Source organism: Puma concolor, chromosome B1, assembly GCF_028749965.1.
Source record: "Puma concolor isolate L17-30 chromosome B1, mPumCon1.1.hap2, whole genome shotgun sequence".
NCBI lineage: Eukaryota > Metazoa > Chordata > Mammalia > Carnivora > Felidae > Puma > Puma concolor.
Window position 1 is genome coordinate 6,751,904 of NC_141670.1, and position 24,899 is coordinate 6,776,802.

The 24,899-nt window shown below is 50.6% G+C and overlaps 2 protein-coding genes across 6 annotated transcripts in view; one reads left to right on the plus strand and one right to left on the minus strand.

Moving 5' to 3' along the window:
* The first annotated feature begins 282 nt into the window (after positions 1-282).
* LOC147581433 (uncharacterized) overlaps positions 283-24,899 on the plus strand; it is a 95,352-nt gene continuing 70,735 nt past the window's right edge. For 2 of the 5 annotated variants that reach the window (XM_086703100.1, XM_086703102.1), the window contains exons 1-2: positions 283-5,072; positions 17,585-17,730. In XM_086703100.1, coding sequence (XP_086559226.1) covers positions 4,959-5,072; positions 17,585-17,730 — 260 coding nt within the window. In that variant the 5' untranslated portion in view covers positions 283-4,958. Of the gene's footprint in view, positions 5,073-5,291; positions 5,336-6,158; positions 11,522-17,584; positions 17,731-24,899 lie in introns of those variants that run through there. The other 3 variants (XR_015249906.1, XR_015249907.1, XM_086703101.1) reach the window with 3 other exon arrangements.
* On the minus strand, positions 10,912-23,746 carry DEFB1 (defensin beta 1). The gene is made up of 2 exons (XM_025932999.2): positions 23,592-23,746; positions 10,912-11,731 (listed from the first exon to the last, which is right to left on the minus strand). Exons 1-2 carry the CDS (start codon positions 23,647-23,649, stop codon positions 11,583-11,585), a joined length of 207 nt encoding a protein of 68 aa, XP_025788784.1. The 5' UTR covers positions 23,650-23,746; the 3' UTR covers positions 10,912-11,582.

The following is a 24,899-nucleotide window of genomic DNA, read 5'->3' on the forward strand; positions in this document are numbered from 1 at the left end:
TTCGTGGTCGATGTGACTGCAGGTAGGCTGGTCACGAGACGGTTAAACTGGTCACGGCCTCCGGGGGCCGCTGAAGGACAGCCCTGTTAACCACTAGTCAGAGTGCGTTTGTGTGGATGGCGTTGGATTGGAGGCGTTAATCGGTCTTTTTGAAATTTCACAGGGGATGTTAACTGGCATCTTCCTCCGCGTCTCGCCCTCAAATTCATCTCTGTCCTCACACTTTTTCCAGATGGGCTTGAGGTTTAGCCAAGATTGCAATGCGCAGGAGGGAAAGCTGCGTCAGTCCACCTATATCCGTGTGCTGTTTACAGTACAATTTATGGAAGAAGTGGTAATTCAGGCATGCTGGTGGTGATGATGAATTTGGGGTCTTTAACGCCTAAAGCAGGCAATTAGCCAAACTATTCCTTCTGTTTATTCTGGGGGGAGTTTTCCAGCCACCATTCTTGAGTCAAGGACACGCTGGCCACTTCCGTAGGATCTTGCTGTACTGATCACACCGGTTGAATTCGACGGACTACTGCCCCCTTCCCTCCAAAAGCCCTGTAGTAGGAAAAGCCACAGTGGAAGAACTTGCCATCTTGAAGGGGAAGCATGGAGTTGGACCACCCAGTGAATCTACAAAGCAAGGAGACCTACAGTGATTACCTACTGTGATACTCATTTGCCAAACTAAAGCCACTGAAGCCACAAAGACATCTTGGGTTCTTCCCTACGGCTCCACTGATTGTCATGAAATGCTTTGTTGCAGTGAAGATCACGCTTGTTTGTCCTAAGAGGCTCCCGGTCCTACCACAGCCGCTTCCATTCACTTGTTAGTGCGTGTCTGGTTTTCTCATCACAACTGCAAATTCTGCCCTCTAGGGGTCTCCCCGCTTCAGAGACTCAGCAGCAGTACCGGAGATCACAACCTCCTGTAAACCTCTTGAACTGTCTTCCCTCGAAGCCGATACAAGGGGGCAATTCTAAAGCCTGGGTTTTCATTCCTTCAGCTTCATTTTCCCCAAAACCTCACTGACAAAAGTCCCTTTTGTCTACTACAGCCTCTCCTTTTATTCACCTCCAGTTCCCAGATCCTCCTTTTTCTGGTTTTCCTGAAAAGGCAGTATGTTGCTATTTGTACACGTTGGAAGCAGGACTGTCCTCTACTAGAAGAGGAATCTAAAATTGAAATCAGGTATAGAAATTAGTGTTGGGGGTAGAGAGTGTTTATGGTTGGGGAGAGATCATTCTGGTATTCCATACTTTCTTCATGTTTAGAAAAAAAATTTTTTTCCTTAATTCCCAGGTATTATTTGAGGGATATACATGTATCCTATATTTTGTACATTACAAAAAGAATCCAATGACTTAGAAGTTTGAAGGAGGGTGTGTCTCCTGGGACAGCAGCAGTTTGAATAAGAGCCACAGTTAATGTGTCCTTCCTTGAAGCTTCGTGGGGGGGGGGGGGGTGTTGAAAGGAAAAGTGGAAAACATCATGGAGAAAAGGTTTATTGTCCCTGGAGGCTAGCCTTCAGTCAGAAAATAGCAGTTCCCACCCCAAATGATAGCGATGGGATGACAGATGGTGAGTGGGCATGGGGTCGTGCAGAAATCTCAGAAACTGGAGGATTGTGTATTGCTGATGTGTAAATGCCCTACCCTGCATCTGACCCTTTTGTGTTAGACTGGAAAAGGCAACCACAGATTCCTTCCATGTTCAGGTGCCCACCTTTCTGCCATATGACTTTGCTACTTTCTCCATGAAGAAGTGGAAGGTAAGCATCCCCAGCACCAGCACATGGCACCGTACGAGGCACCAGAGTGGCAGTGTTGGCCGTGTGGGGCTCTTTATAGTTTCTGAGAGCCCCGAGCTCTCTCTCTTCTCCCAGTCCTTGGGGTGGGAGCTGCTGTGCCTTTTTGGCTTTTCCATTTCTCCCAGTTCATTTAGCCAGTTCCCCACATTAAATTCTCTTTGTTAAAGTACCCAGTGTGGATTCGATAGACACTGTGTTCAAACTCTAATGGCATTAAGACAGCTCCTAGGTTGGTTGCTGCATTGAGCTAACTATGCATAAGAAACTAACCCCATCTGCCTTGCTCTTAAGGGATCTCTTCCTAGGATCCACAGATGGGACAGTCTGGATTGCAGATTTGTAGGAAATCTGATTATATGGTCACAGCAGGAGAGGACATGAAACACCTCAAACCCAGTGGGAGAGAGTAAATGCTGAGAAATGTGCATGGTTTCCACCTTTCTCCACATCACAGAGTTGTGCTTACACACGGTCTCCCTGTAAGTAGAGAAACCCACAGCTCAACTTGGTAAGTGTGTGACACTTAGAACAGAGCATGAGCATGGAGAAAAGCCACCTGTGTCCTAAATGAAGGACCGAGGGGGCGGGGGTGTGCTTTCTCTTCTTTGATCCTGTCTTCTCGAATTTTAGGTCACAAATTGCCACTATGAGCAGAGAAAGGTGTGAGAGGTCACAGAGGCCGGGCCCAAGCTCACGGGTGTGCTTTGCTGTGGGTGAATTTGGAAACACCCCCTCTGGGATCTGCAGGTCTGCAGGGCATGGCGTGTGTTGGGAGCAATGGCCGTGCCCCTCTGTTCTCACACACCAGGCCGTGTCCCCCAGGGGAAGCAGGTGCAGTCTCTTATACCGTGCAGTGAGGTCTGTGGGACCTTGGGAAAGTGAGGGAAGAGTGCATGGCTTGGCCACTGCCCTCGAGGAACCCATAAATGGGCGATTCCATCACTGGTGTCTGTTTCTGGGGTCTAAACAAATTGCCGTGGTCTACTATTTTGTAAGAGCTAGCAAACAAGGTGGTGGAATTCGTAGGTGCAGTTTCCACTGGACGTGTTAATAACAAACTAACATTAACTAACATCTGGGAGGAAAAAAAAGCCAGGGTTTCGCTTGGCTTCTCCGGGTGTCGTGTTGGCCACGGATCCGTTTTTGAGGCGCGTGCCTCACCCTGAATCATTGAGGGGAGTTTAATGCTGTCTGTACTCCCAGACATGGGCCTAAGGACAGCCTGATTCAACAGATGCTCTGGTAGATGAGGTTGTTCCTTGCCTCAAAATACAGTGAATTGATAGAAAATTTGAGATGCAACGAGGCCAACAGATCAGGAGACTGTTGCCATTGAAAAGATAGTTTGTTGTTCACCGATCCCATGAGGAAGGGTATACCACTTGGGAACATCTGGGGTGGGGAGCAGGGCCAGAGAGTGGGCAGAAGGCACAGGGGACTGTGGGCATGGGTCTTTATTGGGGTTTCCACGGGAAGGAGCGGATGAGGCAAGGGATGCAGGTTTAGGACTGGGGAGTCTGAACAACCGGCGGCCTCCCGGGCTTGGGGCCGCCCCTCCTTGTCTGGCCCCTGCCCTGGGGTTGTAGGGCAGGTGGAGAGTGGCCTGGGGTGTGAGAGCCTGATGGAGGAGGTGGTTGGGGTGTGGGATCTGGACTGGGTGGTTTGCACTAGGAAAGTCCACGGGCAATTGTTTGCCGTCCCTAGGAAATGGCCAGCTCTGGGAGAGGGGTCCCTACAGGGTGATCAAGGCCCCAGCATCAAAGCATCTGGGTAGAGAAGATGAAAATCATGGCTAATACATGCTCTAACATGCCTTCTCTTAGCCATGCTCTGCAATGCCTCTCAATCGATGCAGTTTACAATCCCGTCTGCTGACTCAGGGCCTGACCGGATGCCAACGGGGACGAAGTGACTGCGTCATGTCTCAGCTCAGCCCCTCGGCACTCAGCTTCCATGAGGAGAGCGTGCCAGCGGCGGCCACCGGCCGGGACCCGTGCGTCTCAGATGAGAGATGCGTGGAACCAGCCTGCCTCCAGGGGAAGAGGCCGCATAGCCAGGTGCACACAGACCTCTGGCTCCGCTAAGACACTGAGATGTGCAGACGTTTGCTGTTGCAGCCCACGGTGATCAGTACAGTCACCTGGGATTTTTGATGCACAGGAATCTCCAGGAGCTGGTTGGGTCCCCGTTCCTCAAGAGGTGTTTAGATCCGTATGGAAGACATCGTGCCTGAATTCACCTGTCACCTTGAAGGCTCTTCTTCCCAGTCGTTCAGTCTCACCTGTGAAACTTTTAGGTGTACCATGTGTCTTCACCGTAGTAGTTTTGTTGCTATAGTTTCCCCCCAGTCTCTGCTTCATGGTTCATTCAGACACTCACGTGTCTGTTTCCTAGGTCAGTTTGTGATCCTCTCCTTAATGAAGTTCCGGACTCCAGTGCTGTGTGTCTCGTCTGCCTCTGCTCTGCATGTGCTCCCGCTTCTGTTCTTGTGTTCCTGCTAGTGTCTAATCTACCATCCTGTGTCCCCAGTCCTGATCCCTGACCTGTCACCCTACCCCCATCCTAGTCCCTGACCTGTCACCCCACCCCCATCCTAGTCCTTGACCCCTTAGTCCCACTCTTTTTTTTTAATTTTATATTTTATTTTTTAAAATTTACATCCAAATTAGTCAGCATATAGTGTAACAATGATTTCAGGAGCAGATTCCTTAGTGCCCCTTACCCATTTAGCCCATCCCCCCTCCCACAACCCCTCCCATTAACCATCAGTTTGTTCTCCATATTTCTAAGTCTCTTCTGTTTTGTCTCCCTCCCTGTGTTTATATTATTTTTATTTCCCTTCCCTTATGTTCATCTGTTTTGTCTCTTAAAGTCCTCATATGAGTGAAGTCATATGATTTTTGTCTTTCTCTGACTGCCCTTAGTCCCGCTCTTATCCTCCTTTGCCTTGTGGCGAAAGGACTCTGATGAATTGTTCGAGACAATTTAAACTTATGCCAAAACGTGTAATTAGGGGAAATCGTATTCAGCGGATTGGTTTTGGAAATTAGATCATGGAGAGTAGGTTATTCAGAACTTTGGCTTTGAGGCATTGAGAAAATCCCAGCGCCCGGACGATGCTGTTGGAGGGGTAGCCCCCGTTACACTGAGTGCCGCTAGATGGCGCCCAAGAGGGCAAAGTCCTCATCCGGGCCCCTGGGTCCCTTGCAGAAGGAGATCCTGCAGGTTTCTGCTTCCTCTGGTGAGATGCAGGTCCGCCCTCAGAATTGCACGGTGAGTTCATGGGCAGAGCTAGAGACCTACAGCTTCCTGCCTTAAAAATGTGGTGGAAGAGAGAATTGCGAATGAGGCGGCTTCCTCTGGGTGGTCACGCGGGAGGGTTCCGATGGGGCTTTCGGGAAGCCGCTAAAGAGCAGCCGCTGGAGGCGGTCCCGGAGGCGCGGGGATGTCCAGCCTCGCTGAGTGTTTGGCTTCTGCTTCTTTCTTGGCCAGGTGGCGGCAGGGCTGTTCACTGGCGAGCGGAGAGGAAAGGGAAGGTGAGTCCCAACTGCGTCTTACGCAATCACTCTTGCCCTCGGTTTCTCTCCCTGCATCGCCACCGGCCACCGTGTTTTAAGGAAATGCTTAAAACGTTTCTTGCTCTCTTTGGGACGTCCCCGGGGTGAGACTTTGCGGAGCTGCGCTGTCTCACCCTCCCCCATCCCCGGGGTGGGGGAGGGGGGCGCAGACCTCCACCGTGTGCTGCTCCCTTTCGGCAGGTGAGGCAGCGGCGTCCGCAGGTGCAGCGTCCGCAGCTGCGGCGTCACGGAGTTATGCCTGAAGAGGGTGCCCCTGCCAGTGGGGCGTGGAGAGGACACGGGGGACGGACGAGGGAGGGAGCGCGTCGTGCTGTGCTGGCGGGGCGCTCCTCATACCTGCCGTTTACATTCAAGGATCCGGGCGTTTCTGGCAGGGACACTGGAAATGGCTGGACTCAGGTCACCCGGTTGCCTTTCTCTAGCAGGCCACTTACTGGGTGACAAGATAGCAAAGATGGGGGCTGGTGGGGAGAGTTGGAGCCTGAGCCCCATGCCGGGGGGGGGGGGGGGGCGGGGGGGCGTGGGGACAGGGTAGGGGAAGCTCCTTGGGGTCCGCTGGAGAACCAGCAAGTGCAGCCCAGCAGAAGGGGGAAGCCAGACAGCTGTAGCACAGGTGAGCAGCCGGTGTTGGAAGTGGACCAGAAACCCGGCTGATAATCAAGTGTGTTCTTCTGGAAGAGCAAACATAATGCACCCCACCCCCATCCAGGGGACCAAGTATGAGGAAGAAAGGGGCCCAGGTAGGACCCCCTTCCCAGCCCTCACACACCCCACTCCTCAGGTGTAGCCTGTTCCGGGGAAGGAACGTCCAACAGGATGTGAGACTGAAGTTTGAAAATAGATGAGCCTACGCCTTAATAACCAGAGGACATTCTTTAATAACTGGAAGTTTCCCAAACGTGATGGAATGGGACTGAGACACCATTAGCGGCTTTTGGTTTGTGACCTGATACGTTGAGATGTTTCAGTCAAACCAGTGATAGTTTGCTGGGTGAATTTGCATAAGCATTTCATGCTTTAATTAGCATGTTGGGCATGATCTTAAAGGAGGAAGAATAAGGGTCCGGGAGGGGGTGGAGAGGGGCCCAGACCATCGTCTCCTTCCCATTCCCCACCACGAATGGCTTGCGAGGTCTTTTTCACTTTCGACTCCGATGGCTCTAGCTGTGATCTTCTGAGTCTCCCCCTGCGGGAACCTTCTCTCTTCCTGCTCAGATATTCTGATTCAGCCCTGAGTCAGACTCCTTGTCACGGACGGAGGCGCTTGAACCCACACAAGCAGAAAAACCAGCTCGATAGTGACCCAGACGGACGAGGTGACGGAGGGCCACGTGCAGATGGCCAGCCAGGCTCCTCGCCACTGACCCCTGGACAAGATGACGTGTCTCCCTCCTCGAAGCTGCACCTCCAAGAGCAAGACAAGAGGAAACGAGATTTCTGTCGCGCTGAGTCGACGTTATGCACAGCTCTCTCATTGAGTCCTTGTATCTACCCTGGGGGCAAATTTCCTCAGCCAGGAAGACTCTGCAGGTATTCTAGGGGGCGTGGAACGAAATATTCCTTCTCCTTTCCCTTTTTTGTTGAATGCCGAGCCACAGCCCCAAGGGACCCGTGACGGCCCGTGGGATCGGGATACAAAGTGCAGCAGCGACAGGACATGCAGAGGAGAAGGGGCTGCAGCAGCGTCGACCCTCCTGGGGCCCTGCGGGTGGCGGGGCTTCCCTTGAAGGAACACCCCTCACTGGCTGGGAGGAACACGAGGAGGATGAACGTCAACGCGGTGCTCATCCGCTTGAGCAATGTCACGGGCACCCGGCCCTCATCCGCCTACAGATCAGCCCACAGCACCTGACCCCCAGGGAGCCGGCTGGGGAGCCCCTCCCAACGGGGGAGCCTCTGTGATAGTGGTAGCCTGTGGTGCGAGCCTCGTGGGGGAGGGCAGGCGGACCTCTCCTCTCCTGCTGAGCCAGGACTGGCTGGAAGCGGGGCCGAATTCCAGGAGGAGATCCCCGATTTCAGGCCAGAAGCCTTGTCAGTGCCCCAAAGAGGCAGAGCAGAGCAGAGCAGCTCATGGAACACCAGCAGCCACTGAGCCTTCGCAGAGGGCAGAGCCCATTGGGGGTGGCCAGTCAGCCAGCCAGGCCATCGTGGGGCACCTCCTGAGTCCCCTCCGGGCTGTGACTGGATGTGCCGTTCTTGACCCTGAGTGTTTGGTCATCTTCCCCGAGATGATCAGTCAGGTGCAGTCACAGGGAGACTGAGAAGAGGCTCCAGGACACAAGGTTTATGACACTCGCGGGTCCTAGAGATGGAGGCACAGCGCACTGTGCGGCGGCCCGTGGAGATGCCTGCATGGCCAGGAGGCAGAATACAGAAGGGCGGGGAGGGGTTAGGCCCCTGCTTTCACTGGAGTTTCAGAGGGTAAGGCAAAGCAGGGCAGGATTCACCGTTTGGGACTGGCTTGTTTGAATGATTTCGGAAGGCTTCAGGCTGGAGGGGTAGACTCCGGTAGCCTGGGACCTTGCCCTGGGACGACAGAGGTGGAAGAATGTTGCCTCCTTGGGTGCATGGGCCGGACAGAGGAGTGTGGCTCTGGATGGGTTATTTTACACATGGCAGGATGCTCCTGGCTGGGGCTTTGCTCTCTCTAAGAGTCAGCTAGCCCTGGGAGGGGCAGTCTTCCCCACCAGGAAGGTTTTTCTGTTTGTTGTTTTTCATTTTTTATAGATATCAAAACATAATAGGCAGAAAATAACGTATATATAACACATTTAAATCAGTGGACTTTGAGTATAGCAGATTGCCTTCCTTAACGTGGGTGGGCCTCATCCAATCAGGTGAAGGCCTTCCTAAACCAGACTGACCTACCCCAAGAAAGAAGGACCTCTGCCAGCAGACAGCCTTTGGACTTGAACTGAAACTCTTTTCTACATCTCCAGCCTGTTGGCTGGCCCCATTAGATTTGGGGCTTACCAAGTGTCCACAATTGTGCGAGCCAATTCCTTGAAGTAAATCTCACTTCATATTTATACACACATCCTGTTGGTTCTGTTTCTCTGAAGAACCCTGATTGATACAGACACCTTTACTCTGAAGACCCCCATGTGCATGAAGAGTTCCTGTTGTTTCCTGTTCGTTCATTTTTATCAGAGAAAAGCTTGGAGTACTGGACTATTGCAGGAGACCCCTTTCGGGGAAACCTATGACAAAATCATGAATGGCTAACGTGTATTAGTGCCCGTTGAAGCGAGAATGCTTCTTTGGTTCATTCTAATTCCATGACACATCTCTCTGCTGCATTTGGTGACATGCCTTATGGGCCCATGAGCCACAGAAATCACGATGCCACATTGCTTTCTGTATGAGACCATATGATTTTACTATCAAACGCCGAAGCAGGGGCGCCTGGGTGGCTCAGTCGGTGAAGCATCCGACTCTTGATTTCGCCTCAGGTCATGATCTCACGGTTCATGGGATCGAGCCCCGTGTGGGCTCTGCCCTGACAGTGCAGAACCTGCTTGCGATTCTCTGTCTCCCTCTCTCTCGGTGTCTCGAAAATAAGCAAATAAACATTTTTTCAAAAAGCTGAAGCAAAGCTAGGGTGTGTTTTAGATGGTAGGTGACATCCCCCCTTTCTCTGAAATACCTCTGTGACCAAGGTAGATGCTGACAGCTCCCGTGTGTGTCCGGGCTGGTTGACAAGATGCCCTAGTGATACGTTGCACCCTTTTCCCAGGATATGGGTTGCGGTGTCCAGCTTTGCCCAAACACTGCAGAGATGGTAAAGGCCCTCCCCAACTATTTCACGTTGACATGCCAGTCACAGTGCCCTCTGCGTTGTCACCATGGTCTCGTGAGCAGACGCACTGAGCGTAAGCTAGGTTTCTATCTACCACGGCACCCTGAAGGGCAAAAGTAATTAGGAGGTGGGAGAGATTCCTTAGAAGGGTAACTGTGCAAAACCAGTCTAGTTCAGTGGACATGCCCCACTTGGAGTCAGCATGTTGACCGGCTATCAAGGACCATGACTCAGTAATCCCTTAAGGACAGCCACGGTAATAAAGCTGGGCCTGGGACTGTTGTTGAGCTCATTCACATCAATGCTTCCTTTTCATCGACGCAAATGCCATCCTAGGGGCCAGAAATTGGTCCTTGCAACCGTTCAGAAATAAAATGGGTTGTAGACAACCGTACACAGCCCCTTAACTCTAGAACCATCTTCCTTCAAGGATGGCTCAGCCGATATTGTTTGCATTTGAGTCTTATCAGAGGGGGGTGCTGCACCGGTGGGTGTAGTGGTGAGAAGGGCGAGGAGTGTGCATCATTCGTGGGGGGAGACGGAGGGAGAGGCGGGAAGCTTCTGTGGTCCTGCTAAGGTGGGGGAGCTAGAAGCAGCAAGGGCCTCATCGCAGGAGCGCCGGGTCTAGAGGGTTCTGGCCACTCTGTAAGCTCCAAGCCTGCAAATGTCCTGGGCACACGGGGGCAGGTGAGTGCATGTGCTCAGAGGACCTTTGGATGGAGGGGGGAAACGCGGAGTGGAGGGGCGCAGAGAGCAGATGAGAATGTCGTCAGCGTCAGTCTCTTAAAATGTGCAGTCATGGGGTGCCCGGGTGGCTCAGTGGGTTAAGCGTCTGACTCCTGCTTTCGGCTCAGGTCATAATCTCATGGTTCGTGAGTTTGAGCCCCGCAGCAGGCTCTGTGCTGACTGAATGGAGCCTGCTTGGGATTGTCTCTCTCTTCCTCTGTCTCTGCCCTCCCCTACTCATGCTCTCAAAATAAATAAATGAATATATTTTTTAAATGTGCATTCAGGACTGCTACCTGAATAGTTATGGAAGCCCTGGGACCACATGTCTTAGGGGTGGATGGGCTGCAGGAATCCTGTTAGTTTTTCTGGTTTCTGGGGACGGTGGCATCCTCTTGCCCAGGACGGTCCCCTCCCTCTCTGTGGCTGGGGATCCCCAAGCATGTGCTTTTGGTCACTTGAAGAGCTCCTGGCAGGGCAGGCAAAATTACCACAACCTTGTAAACCAAAGAATGTGAGGTAAACCCAGCATGTGGGCTTTTTTTTCCGCCTGAGGACCTGGGTCTTGGGAAACCCAAACATCGGCCGCCCTAAGTGGGAAGGCTCCTCCGGGAATCTGTCTTTGATTTAACACCCAGAGAAATGCTGCTGAGGGGCGGGGGGGCTTCCGTATCTGGAAGAGGGAAGCTGACGGCAGGCCCGAGGTTTCTTTTCAAAATGGAACGCCTCTGGATTATTAGCTTTTCATGAAAGGGAGAGGCCCAGATGTCCTGGGGTCCTTGACCATGTATTGCTTGTGTGTCACAGAGAAGGCCCAGAGGAGGCTAATGTCCACAACACCGGTGAGCCTCCCCTCCTCCTTTCCCTCACAAACAAGGGCTGTTCTGCCGAAACCTGCCTCTGGTTTCATAATGTTTTTACAATGTTTGATTTTCATTTGTGCTTATAACGTTTTGACGTGGAGAATGAGATTGTTGTCAGATAAGGAGACCACAGCACCACGTGCGTTGTCAAGAGTGGTAAAAAATTTATTGGAAAAAAGGGAGAGCGACCCATCTCCCTCACCAACAGGTGTCTACAGGCCAAGGGAGTGAGATGAGACGTTGTGGCCATAAGATGCTCTTGGTGGCAGTGTGCGGCCAGGCGGTGTGGTTGTGGAGCGGGAGTCTGGGCACGAGAGTGGAAATTACGGGAGGAGCTTTGTCCTCATGACACAGGGTCTCCAGTGCTAAGGTGAACCAACCCGCTGCCCCAGGCCCAAGGAGGAGAGAAAGCAGCCATCCGGGCTCTGCACAGGGGCCGTTTCCCTGGCCAGGCTGCTAAGACGTTGAGTTTGGGATGACGTTGAGTTGCTTCTAGGATCAGGGAAGCTTTCCTCTGCAGCATTTCCTCCTCATGTGTCCTGGGTCTCATTGCCCGCCTGTTGGTTTGGTGATAAAATGCTGTGGTCAGCATCTCCCATTCTTGTACTGGGCAGGCTCCGTGGCCCGGCCCAGCTCCGCTCTCCTAACCCCCTTACTTTCTCAACGTCTTCCAGAAGGAGACACAAGATTCATTTTGGTCTGAAGGAGGGATGCTTTAAAAAAAAAAAAAAAAAAAAAAGTCTTCTTTTATTAAAATAGCGGTTACAAAGACTTCACTTGACTTCCGCATGCTTTGTCCATCGCTCCCAGGCCAGAGTCAGCGCATGCAGCACTTGGCCTTTCCACCATAGCAGGTGCCATCGATCCTGGTAAAAAGTGGGCATGGAGAAAAGTTACAGGTTCCTCCTTTCCTGGCACATATGTAGTGGTCAGACCGCTGGCCGAGACCCGTGAGAAAGGCAGCACCTGTAAGAAGGGAGAGAAAACACTTGAGACTCATGGCTTGTGGCCACAGTGACTTCAGAACATTAGGTAAAGCAACTCTTTGCAAAGCAGTTCCACGGGTTCTCTCTTCCAAGAACTTTGCACTCCGTGTGTCTCCGGGGCTGCCCAGGAAATAAGACACCTGCAGAGCGTCGTCCGTCTGAGGTCTGTGCCAGCCGGTGATGAGCAGTAGGGTTCTGAGTAGGGTTTCCTTGAGAGCTTTGAGGTGTGCAAGGGATTCAAGTTAGTCCCCACATAAAGTATTCTACCACGTCATACTGTTGCCCAAATACACGCCTCATGTTTCAGGAACGCTGAAACTCACTTCTAACCCCATGAGCATTCCTGTCTGTGCCCCCATTCCCATGCTGCCTAGTTATACCATCCTCTCCGAACCGATTCCCTGCTCCACCGTCTTTCCTGTCACCATCTCTGCTGAAGTCTGTGGTCCTTCCATGGCAGGTGCCCATGTGCAGAGCCTGGATGGCTGCCCTCTCTCCTCCCTGGGCCTGGGGCAGCAGGTTGGCTCACCTTAGCATCGGAAGTACAGCTGTGCTATAATGCTTTCCCTGTTTTGCCCAGTTGGAATCTATTCTGCCTTCTTCCCAGTATCCCAGAATCTCGTAATCACAAGGTCTCTAGACTAGTCTCATATTCTATCTAACAGAGAACAAAGCCGCCCTACGATATCCCGGATAAGTGACTATCAGGCCATTGTTTTGCATGCCTTCGTTGATAGGTGTTGTGAATTGAATTGTGTCCCCGCCACCAGAATGAGTATGTTGATGTCCTAACTACCCAGTGCCTCAGAATGTGACTGTATTTGGAGGTAGGGCCTTTTGACAGGTAATTAATGTTAGATGAGGTCATAAAAGTAGTTCTAATCCAATATGGCAGGTGTCCTTGTAGGAAGAGGACGTTTGGATATATAAAGGGATATATACTCAAAGAGAAAAGGCCTTGTGAGGACACAAGAGTAGGCGGCCATCTGTGAGCCAAGGAGAGAGGTTTCACCAAACCTGCTGACACCTTGAACTTGAACTTCTAGCCCCCAGAGCTGTGAGGGAATTCATTACCTCTCTTAAAGGAGCCCACACTGTGCTATTTTATTATGGCCACCACTCGAGCTAACACAACAGGCCATCATGACTCTGGGGAACAGTCCATTCTGATGTCATGTGTCTCTGCTTATTGGAAAGATAGTTTTCATACCGGTTGAAATTGCCCTCTTATTTAATCCATATCCCTGTTACAGCTACCTCATCTGGTCTGGAATCATGGTTGTCTGGTGACTGGATATTTGGCAATGTTTGGGGACATTGCTGGTTGTCACACCTGTGGGGGATGCAGGGCGGATGTTTAGGTATCTAGTGGGTGGAGGCCAGAAGTGCTGCCAGATACGTGCGATGCACAGAGCAGCCGTCATAACAGAGAATTCTCAGGCCCAAAATGTCAATAGCACTACGGCTGAGAAATTGTAGCATCAACCAGTGGTTCTCCATGCCGCATACCCATGAAATCAGCTGAGATCTACTTAAAACTATTGACTTAATTGTCCCGGGATGGAGTTTATGTACTGGCATTAAAAGAAGAAATAATTCCTTAGGTGAATTTAATGTTCAGTAAAGAATGAGCATTACTGGACCATTGGTTTTCAAATTTTAGAGCTAACAGGAAAGAATTACCTTGTCAAGATTGGGAGCAGACAGGAGGGAAAGCCAGGGCAACATATTCTATTAACATAAAAAATTAAAAGTAGTATGAGCTTTACAACTTGAATATTTAGTTGAAATAGAAAAATTAGAAATATTTTTCTGTTCATATAGAAAAATGGAATACTAGTTTGAACAAGCTTGAAAATTGAGTTGAAATAGGAAAGTCTTTTTTTCTTGAGATAGAAAGGTTCTTAGAAAAATATAACTTACTGAAATAAATGGGAATTAGAAAATATGAATAGTTTCATAGCTATCAAAGCTGTTGGGTCCATGAATGAGACTCTAGGCCAAAATGGCTTCATTAGCAAATTCTACCAAACAATAAGAATAACATCTACACGACGCACTGTTTTTCAGAATCACGAAAGAGAACATTTGCCATTCCTGATGTGAGGTCAACGTGATCTTAATGCCACTGTCTATAAAGGTCAAGAATTCAGGGAAAGGAAAGGAAAACTATGGTTCAATCTCCCTGATCAGTAGAGAGGCACAGATCCTCTATAAAGTATCAGCAAACAGGATAAAACCAGGCTCAGTTTATTTCACAAATTCAAGCTTTCATTTAACATTTGAAGATCAGTCAATGCCTATTAACAATTAAAGGAGAAAATCACATAATCACCCCAACAGATGCAGAAAGCGTCGGAAAAATTCAACATTGATTTGTGATAAAAATTTTTAACAGGTAACCCTGGAGGGAACTTCCCGAATCTCATTAAGAGTATCTGCAGAAGTCTACAACAAGCAGTACTCTTAACGGTCAAACATTGAAAACTTTTCATGTGAGATGGCCAACAAGGCCAGCATAGTCACTGTCGTCAGTTGCACTGAATGTTGTTGTACTTGAGGTACTCGCCAGGGGACTAACAGAAGAGAAAACAAAAACAAATGGTATAAAGGTTGGGAAAAAAATAAAATTGTCACCATTTGCAGGCATTCTGATTATAGGTAGATAGTCCAAAAGGAATTAACAAGTGTAACTAGTTTGCTTTATATGATATCAATACATACAAAAAAAACCCCAACTTTACTTCTTTGTATTAGCAACCAACAGATTAAATGAAATTAAAATAAATCACTATATTGAAATATCAGGTGGGTAGTTGTAAATCTAAGAAAATGCGGTACTTCTGTATATAAAAAATATAATATTAAAAAAAGAATGCAATATTTTTTTGATAAGTTAAAGAAGAACAGAAGAAGTGGAAATTCTATGTTTAAGCACTGGAAGATTAATTATTTTTCACAGGTTAATTCCCCCAAATTAATCTGCAGATTTTTTTAAATGTTTATTTACTACTTTGAGAGACAGAGACAGAGCGCTAGCAGGGGAGGGGCAGAGAGAGAGGGAGACACAGAATCTGAAGCAGGCTCCAGGCTCCGAGCTGTCAGCACAGAGCCCGACGTGGGGCTGAAACTCGCAAGCTGCGAGATCATGACTGAGCCGAAGTCAGATGTTTAACCGACTGAACCACCCAAGTGCCCCTAATCAGCAGATTTAACTCAATATCATGAAAATCCCAAGAGATTCTTTCAATGAAACTTGACAAACTTACTCAAATTCATGTGGAAATTCAGAGGGACCAAGAATAGCCAAATCACTCTTGGAGAAGGTGGGAGGACTTGCTTTACTGGATTTCAAGACTAATTATAGACCCACTGTAATTAGACTGTGTGGTGGTAACACAAGGACAAACACAAATGGAACAGAATGTAGAGCATAGAGAGGGACCCATGCATATACGGAGGATTGACGTAGACCAACAGTGGCTCAGGAGAACAGTGCGGGGGACATGGTCTCCTTAGAGGTGGTTCCAGGACAATTGGATATTCATACTGAAAAAAAAAAAAACAAAAAACACAACTTTGCCCTTAACTCACACATTAAAACAATTGCCAGATGGGAGCCCTTGGGTGGCTCACTTGGTTAAGTATCCGACTCTTGATTTCAGCTCAGGTCCTGATCTCACGGTAGTGAGACAGGGAGCCCCGTGGGCTCTGAGCCGGGTGTGGAGCCTGCTTGGGATTCTCTCTCCCTCCTTCTGCCCCTCCCCAATTTGTGCATGCATGCACATGCGTGCTTTCTCTCTCTCTCTCTCTCTCTAAAAAAATCAGAATATTAAAAAGATAAAAACCACTGACAGATGGATTAGAAGTCTAAATGAAAAAGGAAAAATAATGAGCCTTCAGAAAACAATGTTGTAGACTTTCTTCATGTTTTGGGGGTAAAGAAAGACTTATTTTTTTCCTTTTTAAATTTTTTATTTTGAGAGAGAGTGAGCATGAGCAGGGGAGGGGCAGAGAGAAAGGGAGAGAGAGAGAATCACAAGGAGGCTCCACACTCAGCACTGAGCCAACGCAGGGCTCAATCCCACGACCCTGGGTTCGTGACCTGAGCCGAAATCAAGAGTCAGGTGCTGAACTGACTGAGCCACCCAGGAGCCCCAAGAAAGATTTCTTAAGATACGGAAAGCATTGGGGCGTCTGGGTGGCTCAGTTGGTTGAGCGTCCGACTTCAGCTCAGGTCATGATCTCGCAGTCTGTGGTTTGAGCCCTGCGTCGGGCTCTGTGCTGACAGCTCAGAGCCTGGAGCCTGCTTTAGATTCTGTCTCCCTCTCTCTCTGCCCCTCCCCCTGCTCATGCTGTGTGTCTTTCTCTCTGTCAAAAATAAGTAAAAATTAAAAAAAAGATACGAAAAGCATTAACCATAAAGGACAAGATATGACACATTTAGCCACATTGTGATAATGATATAAACTTCTATGTAAGGAAAGTTTCCATTAGGAGACAAATCAAAGCACAAGAGAGCAGTAGAGATTTGTAATGCTTACAGCTGACAAAGGGCTCCCATGCAGAATGTACAAAGAACTGCTACAAATCACTAAGAAAGGACAGGTAATCTATAGGAAACATAGACACGTAGTTTCACATATCACAAAAGATATCCACATGGCTATAACTGTATACAAAAGTGCTCAACTTGTTATTTATTGGGAAAATGCAAATTTAAACTCCGAGCTACCACTACAGTCAGCAGACTGTTATAATTTAAAAATGATTGTTGGCGTGGATACGGAGCAGTGGGAACTGTCATTCCCTGGAGAGCAGTGCGGCATCTATCACATCGAATATGTGCACATCCTGTTTTTTTGGAAGATGCTTTTTTTTTTTTAAATTTTTTTTTCAACGTTTTTATTTATTTTTGGGACAGAGAGAGACAGAGCATGAACGGGGGAGGGGCAGAGAGAGAGGGAGACACAGAATCGGAAACAGGCTCCAGGCTCCGAGCCATCAGCCCAGAGCCTGACGCGGGGCTCGAACTCCCGGACTGCGAGATCGTGACCTGGCTGAAGCCGGACGCTTAACAGACTGCGCCACCCAGGCGCCCCTGAAGATGCTTTTTTTTAAAATTTATTTTGAGAGAGAGAGAGAGAGAGAGAGTGTGCATGGGTGCAAGCAGGGGAGAGGCAAAGAGAGAGGGAGAGGGAGAATTCCAAGCAGGCTCCTTGCTCTCAGCACAGAGCCCAACGTGGGGTTCGATCCCACGGACCATGAGATTATAACCTGAGCCGAAATCAAGAGGCAGATGTTTAACCAACTGAGCCCCCCGGGCGCCCCTGTGCATATCCTATGACACACAATGTCCCCTATCTCTTGGCATCTCGCCAATTGAAAGGCAGGCACCACCCAAGCTGTGTTATTCAGCACGGAGTGTTGACAAGGTAAAAGCGTAAGAAATAAAGGAAGTCATTGCCATAAAAGTCAAGCAATGATTACCGCTGGGGGAAGGCGCAAAGGGTGGGTGACCCGGAAGGCTGGAGGGGTATTTCTTGGGCACCGGCCAAGCCCCACTTCTTGACTAAAAGCCTGGTTACAGGCTGCTTGTGTATAATAGTTCATTAGGTTGTACTTCATGCTTTTGCGCTTTTCTGGATGCATGTCCTATTTTGCAGGGAAAAAAGGAAGAGCTGCTTCTGAAGAGGTCTCTGCATACTCTCAGAGCTGCTCACGTCCTGCTCCACATGCAGCCGCCAGTGCCCTCTCCTGTCCCTGCACTGGTCCCCTTCCCTGCCCGTGAGCTCCGCAGATAACTCAGCCTGCTCTTCTCCCCTTCCCCAAGGGCACCAACTCTTCCCTGAACTTGGTGCTCATTCCCACCTGGGTCCTCACGGAGCGGCCTGAGGAATGCAACCCAGCACACCCCGTGGCAGCCCGCTGGAGCGCCCGGAACCAGAGGAATGTGGAAGAGGGACAGCCCCCTTCCAGGTAAGAATGAGGGGTGAGAAGGAGAGAAAGCGGGTTTGCGCCGGCTTCTGCGCTTGAGGCAGAAATGGGGACGCGTTCAGGTGTGCACATGTTTAAGCCAGTTACAGGTGGATCGTCCCTAATCCCACCTAAACGCAACGGCAGCTAGTCAGGGGGGTAATAACAGGCAGGAGACTAACTGGGAAATCTGTGCCCACGCATGGGTCAGGCACGGAAGAAAACAAGAGGGAGGAAGGAACGGTCGGGGCAGGGAGCACCGGAGAGGCTGAAGTTTGAGAGTCATCAGAAAATAAATCTGCCTCAAGCAGGAACCCCAACTTCCCACGCTGCCGACAGGCAGTATAACCTGCGCAGGTGACAGGCTGATGGTTCAAGGGAGAGTAGGCGGGACGGATCATAAAGGAGATAAACGCAGAAGGGGATCTTTAGACCTTGCATAGAAGAGCCATGAAAATAACATTTCCTGAAGAGCCTTTCAGGGAATGCGAGACAGAGAGGGGAGAGAATCCGAGCATGGGAGTGCAGCTGTCAGGCTGCTGAGAACGGAGCTCGCTCTGTGCCCTTCTGCTCTGAAGCAAGGGCACGAAGGTTGCCTTTGTGTTCATTAGAGCCCCAGGTGAGGCTTTGGAACACCGTTGGAAGGCAAAACTGTTGAATAAATAACTATACAATTCTTGGGCTAAAGAACCACCAGGCGGAGGCGAGAGCAAATCGCCAACATGATAAGCGTTTCAGAAAAGACGAGGCCCACGTTTGCCGTGTGCCAGGATCCGCGCCCCCGTCTCGGGCTGGCACCACACTGTGGAATGTGCAGGAAAAGACCAGGCTTGAAGAAAGTCAGGAGCCAGAACACCACCTACGTGACCAATCAGCCTGAGCTGCTTGAGGAGCAAACATACGTACAGATACACGGAGCTAAAGAATGCAGTCTGGATTTTCGCAACACCCGACGGCAGAGCCCTGTGCCTACAGGGAGGCGTACAGGGACACGGTGGTGGGGAGTGAGCGAGACTGGGAGATCGGCTGATAGGAGCCCTCTGGGCCTCAGCAAGTCAGCTTTGGGCCTTCCCCGGTCAGGACAAGGTGGTCGGGTGGGGGTCGTGTCAGGGGGAGGCCTGCCCACGAGCAGGTGGGGCACTGAAAGAGAGGCTGCTTGTCAGCGTAGGAGTCTGGTGCTGTTCAGGGGCTAGAAAGGGTCAGACTTCACTTGCAAGGTATCTGGGGACAAAATGAAATACACAAGCCACTCCTGCAAAACAAATAACAAAACTCCAGAGTGAACTGGAGCATACATAACTGCAGACCAGAGACTGTTGTCTTCAGACAAGTAGCTCATGACCTCCCTGCTCGCCAACTCACACTTTGGAAATCAGCAAAGCCTCTTATAAGTGCGTGAGAAGTTTTAACTCAATTCCTGTCTAAATTTTTCTTTTTTTAAATTTTTTACTTTTTTCATTTTAGACAGAGAGGATGTGAGCAGGGGAGAGAGGCAGAGGGAGAGAGGGAGGGGGGAGAGGCGGGGTGGGGGGGGAGAGAGAGAGAGACAGAATCTTACACAAGTTCCATGTTCAGCACAGAACCCAGCATGGGGCTCGATCTCAAGACTCTGGGATCGTGACCTGAGCTGAAGTCAAGCGTTGGATGCTCAACCAACTGAGCCACCCACGAGCCCTCTGTCTAGATTATTCTTAAGATCGATCCTTGTGGGGCGCGTGGGTGGCTCAGTCACTTGAGCGTCGACTTCGGCTCAGGTCATGATCTCGCAGCTCATGAGTTCGAGCCCCGCGTCGGGCTCTGGGCTGGCAGCTCAGAGCCTGGAGCCTGTTTCAGATTCTGTGTCTCCCTCTCTCTCTGCCCCTCCCCTGCTCATGCTCTGTCTCTCTCTGTCTCAAAAATAAATAAAACGTTAAAATAAAAAAAAAAAAACTTTGAAAAGATCGATCCTTGTGCCTGGTGATGCATCCAGAGGTCTTTGGGAAGCCTGTGGAAAGACTATGGGGTTTGGAGCCACAACTGAAGTCAAATACTTGCTATTTTCTGGCTGGGACATGTGGTGAGATGATATTCGTAGAACTGCATTTTCCAGCTGTGAAGGGCCACGTGTGACATTCTGTGAGGACAGCTCAGTTTCCCGTGCGGCACTGACCAGGTGGCTTCTGCAAAGCCTGGTTTGGAGGCCGCAGGGCCCTTATGTCTGAGGCACTGGGGAGCGTGTTTTTCCGGATAGGACCCAGAGGCCATAGCACTCACATTCCTGGTGGCTGTCGCCAGAGGTCAGACAGGTGGAAGGAATTCGGGCAAGCAGGTTGGGGTGGGGATCACAGAGTGCGATGCTCAGGTGTGGGCAAGGCAGGGCAGAGACCGAGGGTCACGGAATGAGGGAGCTGCGAGTCATTTTGCCTAAACCATCATTTTAAAGATGGTGAAAACCGAGGCCCAGACCTCTGGGGGTGCCAGCCGTGTCTCAGAGGGACAGGAAGGAGGGGCATCGAGGAGTGGCCCGTGCCTCTGTCAGGGGGCTTGGTTAGTGTTGCTATAGTAACGGGCTGACCACCTGGGACAAAGGCGCAGCTAGGAGAGAAGGTCCTGTCTGCATCTCTGTGTGTGTGCGGCTGTCCCGTGACCAGCGTCCACGCTGTGAACACAGCCTCTGAAGACGCCATTTCTGATTCCGTCACTGTCTCGGCTGAAAAGTCTCTGGGGCTCGTCCACACCCAGGTGGTTTCCTGCCATGGAAGGCCTCACTCAATGAGGCCCCAGAGCCTCTTGTCCCTGTGACTCCTCTCTGTGCTGACACCCTGGGCCCCGAGGGCGGGCAGTGCCGATGGCCTGGGTTGTAGTCCTCCCTCGGCCCGTCACCAGCCCTGTGTGAGTCTGGCCAAGCCATGTATCCACAAAACAAGGATAATGATTCTTCCTTCCCCACAGGGGCCTGGGCGAAGCACTAAGTTAAAAGACGGCTTTGGGGTTTCTGTCTCTCTTCCTCTGTGGGCCTTCCCACCTGATTTCCTTTCTGTCCAGCTTGTCCTTAGTCCCACCTGCCCTTTCACCTTTTACCAACGTATTTCCCTCAGGACTGTGGACCCGGACATGCACGGCAGCCAGGCGAGATGCTAGATGTCGGTGCAGTGATCTGAGGGGAGGCGATAGGGGGTAGTAGGGTCTGTGGTGGTGTGGACACAGGTGTCCATCTGGGACAGCAGCCACCACGGCTGCAGCTCCCTGGTGCTATGTGGGAATGTGACCTCATTCTGTGTGCGTGTTTTTAAAGTTTATTTATACACATATTTATATATATATAGAGAGAGAGCAAGCATGAGCGGGGAAGGGCAGAGAGAGAGAGAGAATCCCAAGCAGGCTCTGCACTGTCAGCTCAGAACCCCACTCGGGGCTTGAACTCACGAACCGTGAGATCATGACCTGAGTCAAAGTCGGATGCTTAACTGACTGAGCCACTCAGGCGCCCCTCATTTTTTGTGTGTTTTTAAGAGAAGATAAAAGTCTGAATTTTATGCAACACATCCTGCATTTTTAATGTCTAGAAGGAAGGAAGTTATATATATATATATATATATATATATATATATATATATATTTTTTTTTTTTTTTTTTTTTTTTTTTTTTTAAATACCGTGAACACCAAAGTGACCTCCATCTTTCCTTCCGATCTCTGCTTGCTCAAGAAAGCCTGCCTGGCCCCTCAAGACCAGGTCAGCTCCCACTGTGACGTGTTCTGTTACCACCCTGTACTTAATGGCATTTCACAACACAATGGTGATCAGACAATTAATTATAAAATTGGGTTTCTTGTCATGCTCTGCTTCTACAATGTAAGGCCATGACATCGAGGGCTGTGTTTTCCGGGACAATGCTGGCACACAGTAGCTGTTAACTAAATAGTCACTGAATTGGTGAGCAGACAGCCTCAGACTCCCCTGATTTCTGTACCCCTTGGCTGGGTTCTCGTCCAGCTGATCAGGGACCCGGGTTGCCTTGACATTTTGACATCATTCTGTGCTCCCAGGAATAAGACGTAAGATTTGTAGAAGATAAGAGGAAGAAATGATTTTTTTTTTTTTTCTGATAGAGATTAAAAACTGCCAAAAGAGGGGCGCCTGGGTGGCTCAGTCGGTTAAGCGTCCGACTTCGGCTCAGGTCACGATCTCGCGGTCCTTGAGTTCGAGCCCCGCGTCGGGCTCTGGGCTGATGGCTCGGAGCCTGGAGCCTGTTTCAGATCCTGTGTCTCCCTCTCTCTCTGCCCCTCCCCCATTCATGCTCTGTCTCTCTGTCTCAAAAATAAATAAACGTTAAAAAAAAAAAAAAGAAAAAAAAACTGCTAAAAGAGACTGTCAAGTCATGGTTTCCTGCAGTGACTCCACAACTGTCATTCGCCTCGGGGCACGTGGGCCTCGGTTTCCCCCTGTGTGACTAGATGAACCTACCGGCTTTCCCAGAAAAGGGAGTGAACCGATCCCACGTGAGGGCTCAGGGTGAGTCACTGTGTGAGGCTGGGACCCGAGCAGCACGTTCCAGGAGCTCCACTGAGCAACCTTCAGACAGTAAACTTAGTCCCGTCCCCAGGAATCCATTTCCTGGCAGGGCTGTGCAGACGGGCTTTACGTGCTGTCGGGAGGGCAGCGCGGGGTAGATCCCCCGGGGAGAGTCTGAGTGAATCCTGCATACGCTAAGTGTTCAATGCTCTTCACCACCATTTGTCTAACTGCTAGGTCCGGTTGTTCCTGCACGTCCTTGGAAACACTTTTATATTCTGTACTTTGAATGACATGCTTAAATTGTATTTAGAGGTGACGGAGTGATTGATAACTCTTCGGGTTAACCTAGTGACTTTCCAACTTTTCTGAGTTGGCACTGAACCACAGTAAGCGATTTTGCACGGCCACCGAGAACAAACACACACATTCACACACCCGCGGGAGTAAGAGGACGGCGAAACGGCACGGATGTGCGCTGTGTGGCGTGCACTAGTATTTTCTGTTCTTTTGAAAAAATGTGGTGGCAACTCATTAGGTTGATTTCCCCACCCCTCCGATAGATCCCGGCTGGAAACACTCAAAGTCTGCCTTAGAATATTTTGGACCCAGTTTTCAGATGGGGGACTGAGTCACGCTTGGAGAAGCCACGTCTATGTGATGCCCTGCAGAGAAGCACAATCTGATCTTTGAGAGAATTCCGGAGCTTTGGTGCTCTAAGGGCCACCTGCAGTGGCCCACTCGTTTTGCAGATGGGGAAACTGAGGCCCAGCATGCATGGGTTGCTCAAGGCCACTCAGTGAGGGAGTGGCGGGGCCAGGATAAAACATGTCCCCCAGTTGGCTGCACTGCCTCCTCTTACAGCAGGTGCACTGCTGTTTTGACCCGAAAGAACTGGCATCTTCTGGCCGTGGCATCTGGGAGGCCCTACCCAGTGACCGGGGTGAGCCGGGGTGGCAGCCTGCCCCTCCCTCGGCTGGATAGGGAGCTGGCCCCTCAGTGCGGGGAGCCACGTTGCTGGTGGAGTGGGTGGTCCCCTTCCACACGGCAGACTTCCTAGATGTCCAAGGCAAACACGGGGCTGGGAGATGCTGCAGCTCCCCGAGACCAGCCCCACATCCCTGCCAAGCACCGACAGCAAAGAGCCCCCCGCCCCCAAGCCACAGTCACTGGGGGAGACCTGAGTCTGTCACTCCCGGGGGTGGCCCCCAGCCCCAGGCTCAGCAGGCCTGCCCGTTGCCACCTGCCCAAGCTGGCCGCTCAACCTTGGGGATGCTTTTCCGTCCCTCCATCCCCTGGGACACAAGGACAGCTGTCCTCCAAACTCAGCCCCTGCTTCCTGGCCCAGGGCGAGGGTGTCCCAAAGCTCACCTGGGGCCAGGCGGGAGAGGAGGCACATCGCCAGCAGCAGGAAGCAGAGAGCCTTCATGGCGGCCGGCAGGTTGGGCCCGGATGCCTGGCCAAGGAGGCTCCTCGGAGGCCGAGTTGACAGAGGCTTCCAGAGGCGGGAGTGTCTGTATTTATAGGGCAGAGAGTTGCACAATCACATGGGCGATCTGAAGGGTGGTGTCGCAACCCACAGAGTGAAATTCTAATAAATAACCCCTGGTGCCATTTGCCCCGAGTAGGCTGCGAGTCACGTGGACCCACTTTTCTCCATCTAGCTGCGACCGGATTCAGCCTTCAGCCTGGAAACCTGGGGTTGGCTCCTCTGGCCAGTTCTGTTTGGTTTTGAGGCTGGACAATGCTGATGGAGTTCCCGGAGAAGGCAGCTCAGGCTAGCGGCCCCGCTGGAGCGGCTCCCAGGGCCCGAACAAGCGGCCTCAGGGGACACTAAGCCACCAGCCGGGGCGAGTGTATGTAGCTGAGCTGTGTTCCCTGTCAGACGGCCCCAGACATCACCCTCTTTTCTGATCAAAGCTGAGCTGGTTGCTTTTCATTTAGCCTACAGGGGTGGACTTTCCAACAGGCCAAGGCTGCTTTCTCAATTCTCTGCTTCTGCTGTGAGCGTTCTCCTTAAGTAACCAATGTCTGTCTCCCTTCCTTCTCCCTCCCCTCCCCTCCCCTCCCCTCCCCTCCCCTCCCCTCCCCTCCCCTCCCCTTGTGTCTCTCAAATCTTTTGTAATCTATGGGCCTCTTCTATCACTGAAACAGTATATTTTTATCAAGACTTTATTTTTTTTTAGAGCAGATGTAGGTATACAGCCAAATTTAGGAGAAGGCACAGAGATTTCCCGTATACTCTCTGACCGCTCCCCACAACCTCCCCCCATCAGCATCCTCCACCAGAGGGAACATATGTTACAATTGATGAGCTTAAATCTACATATCATTATCGCCCCAGGTCCGTAGCATTAACGTTCACTGTGGGCGTCATACATTCTGTGGGCTTGGACACATGTATTCACCACTACGGTGTCATGCAGAGCAGTCTCTCTGCCCTAAATGTCCTCCGTGCCCCATCTATTCGTCCCTCCCTCCCCCCTCTCCCCTCTGGCAACCACTGATCTCTTTCCAACCACTGATCACTGTCTCCGTAGTTTTGCCTTTTCCAGAATGTCACAGAGGTGGAAACAGACTGTAGTCTTTTCCGATTGGCCTCTTTCACTTGTGATAGGCATTTAAGGTTCCTCCGTGTCTTCTCATGGCTTCCTAGAGCATGTCTTTTCAGCGCTGAAT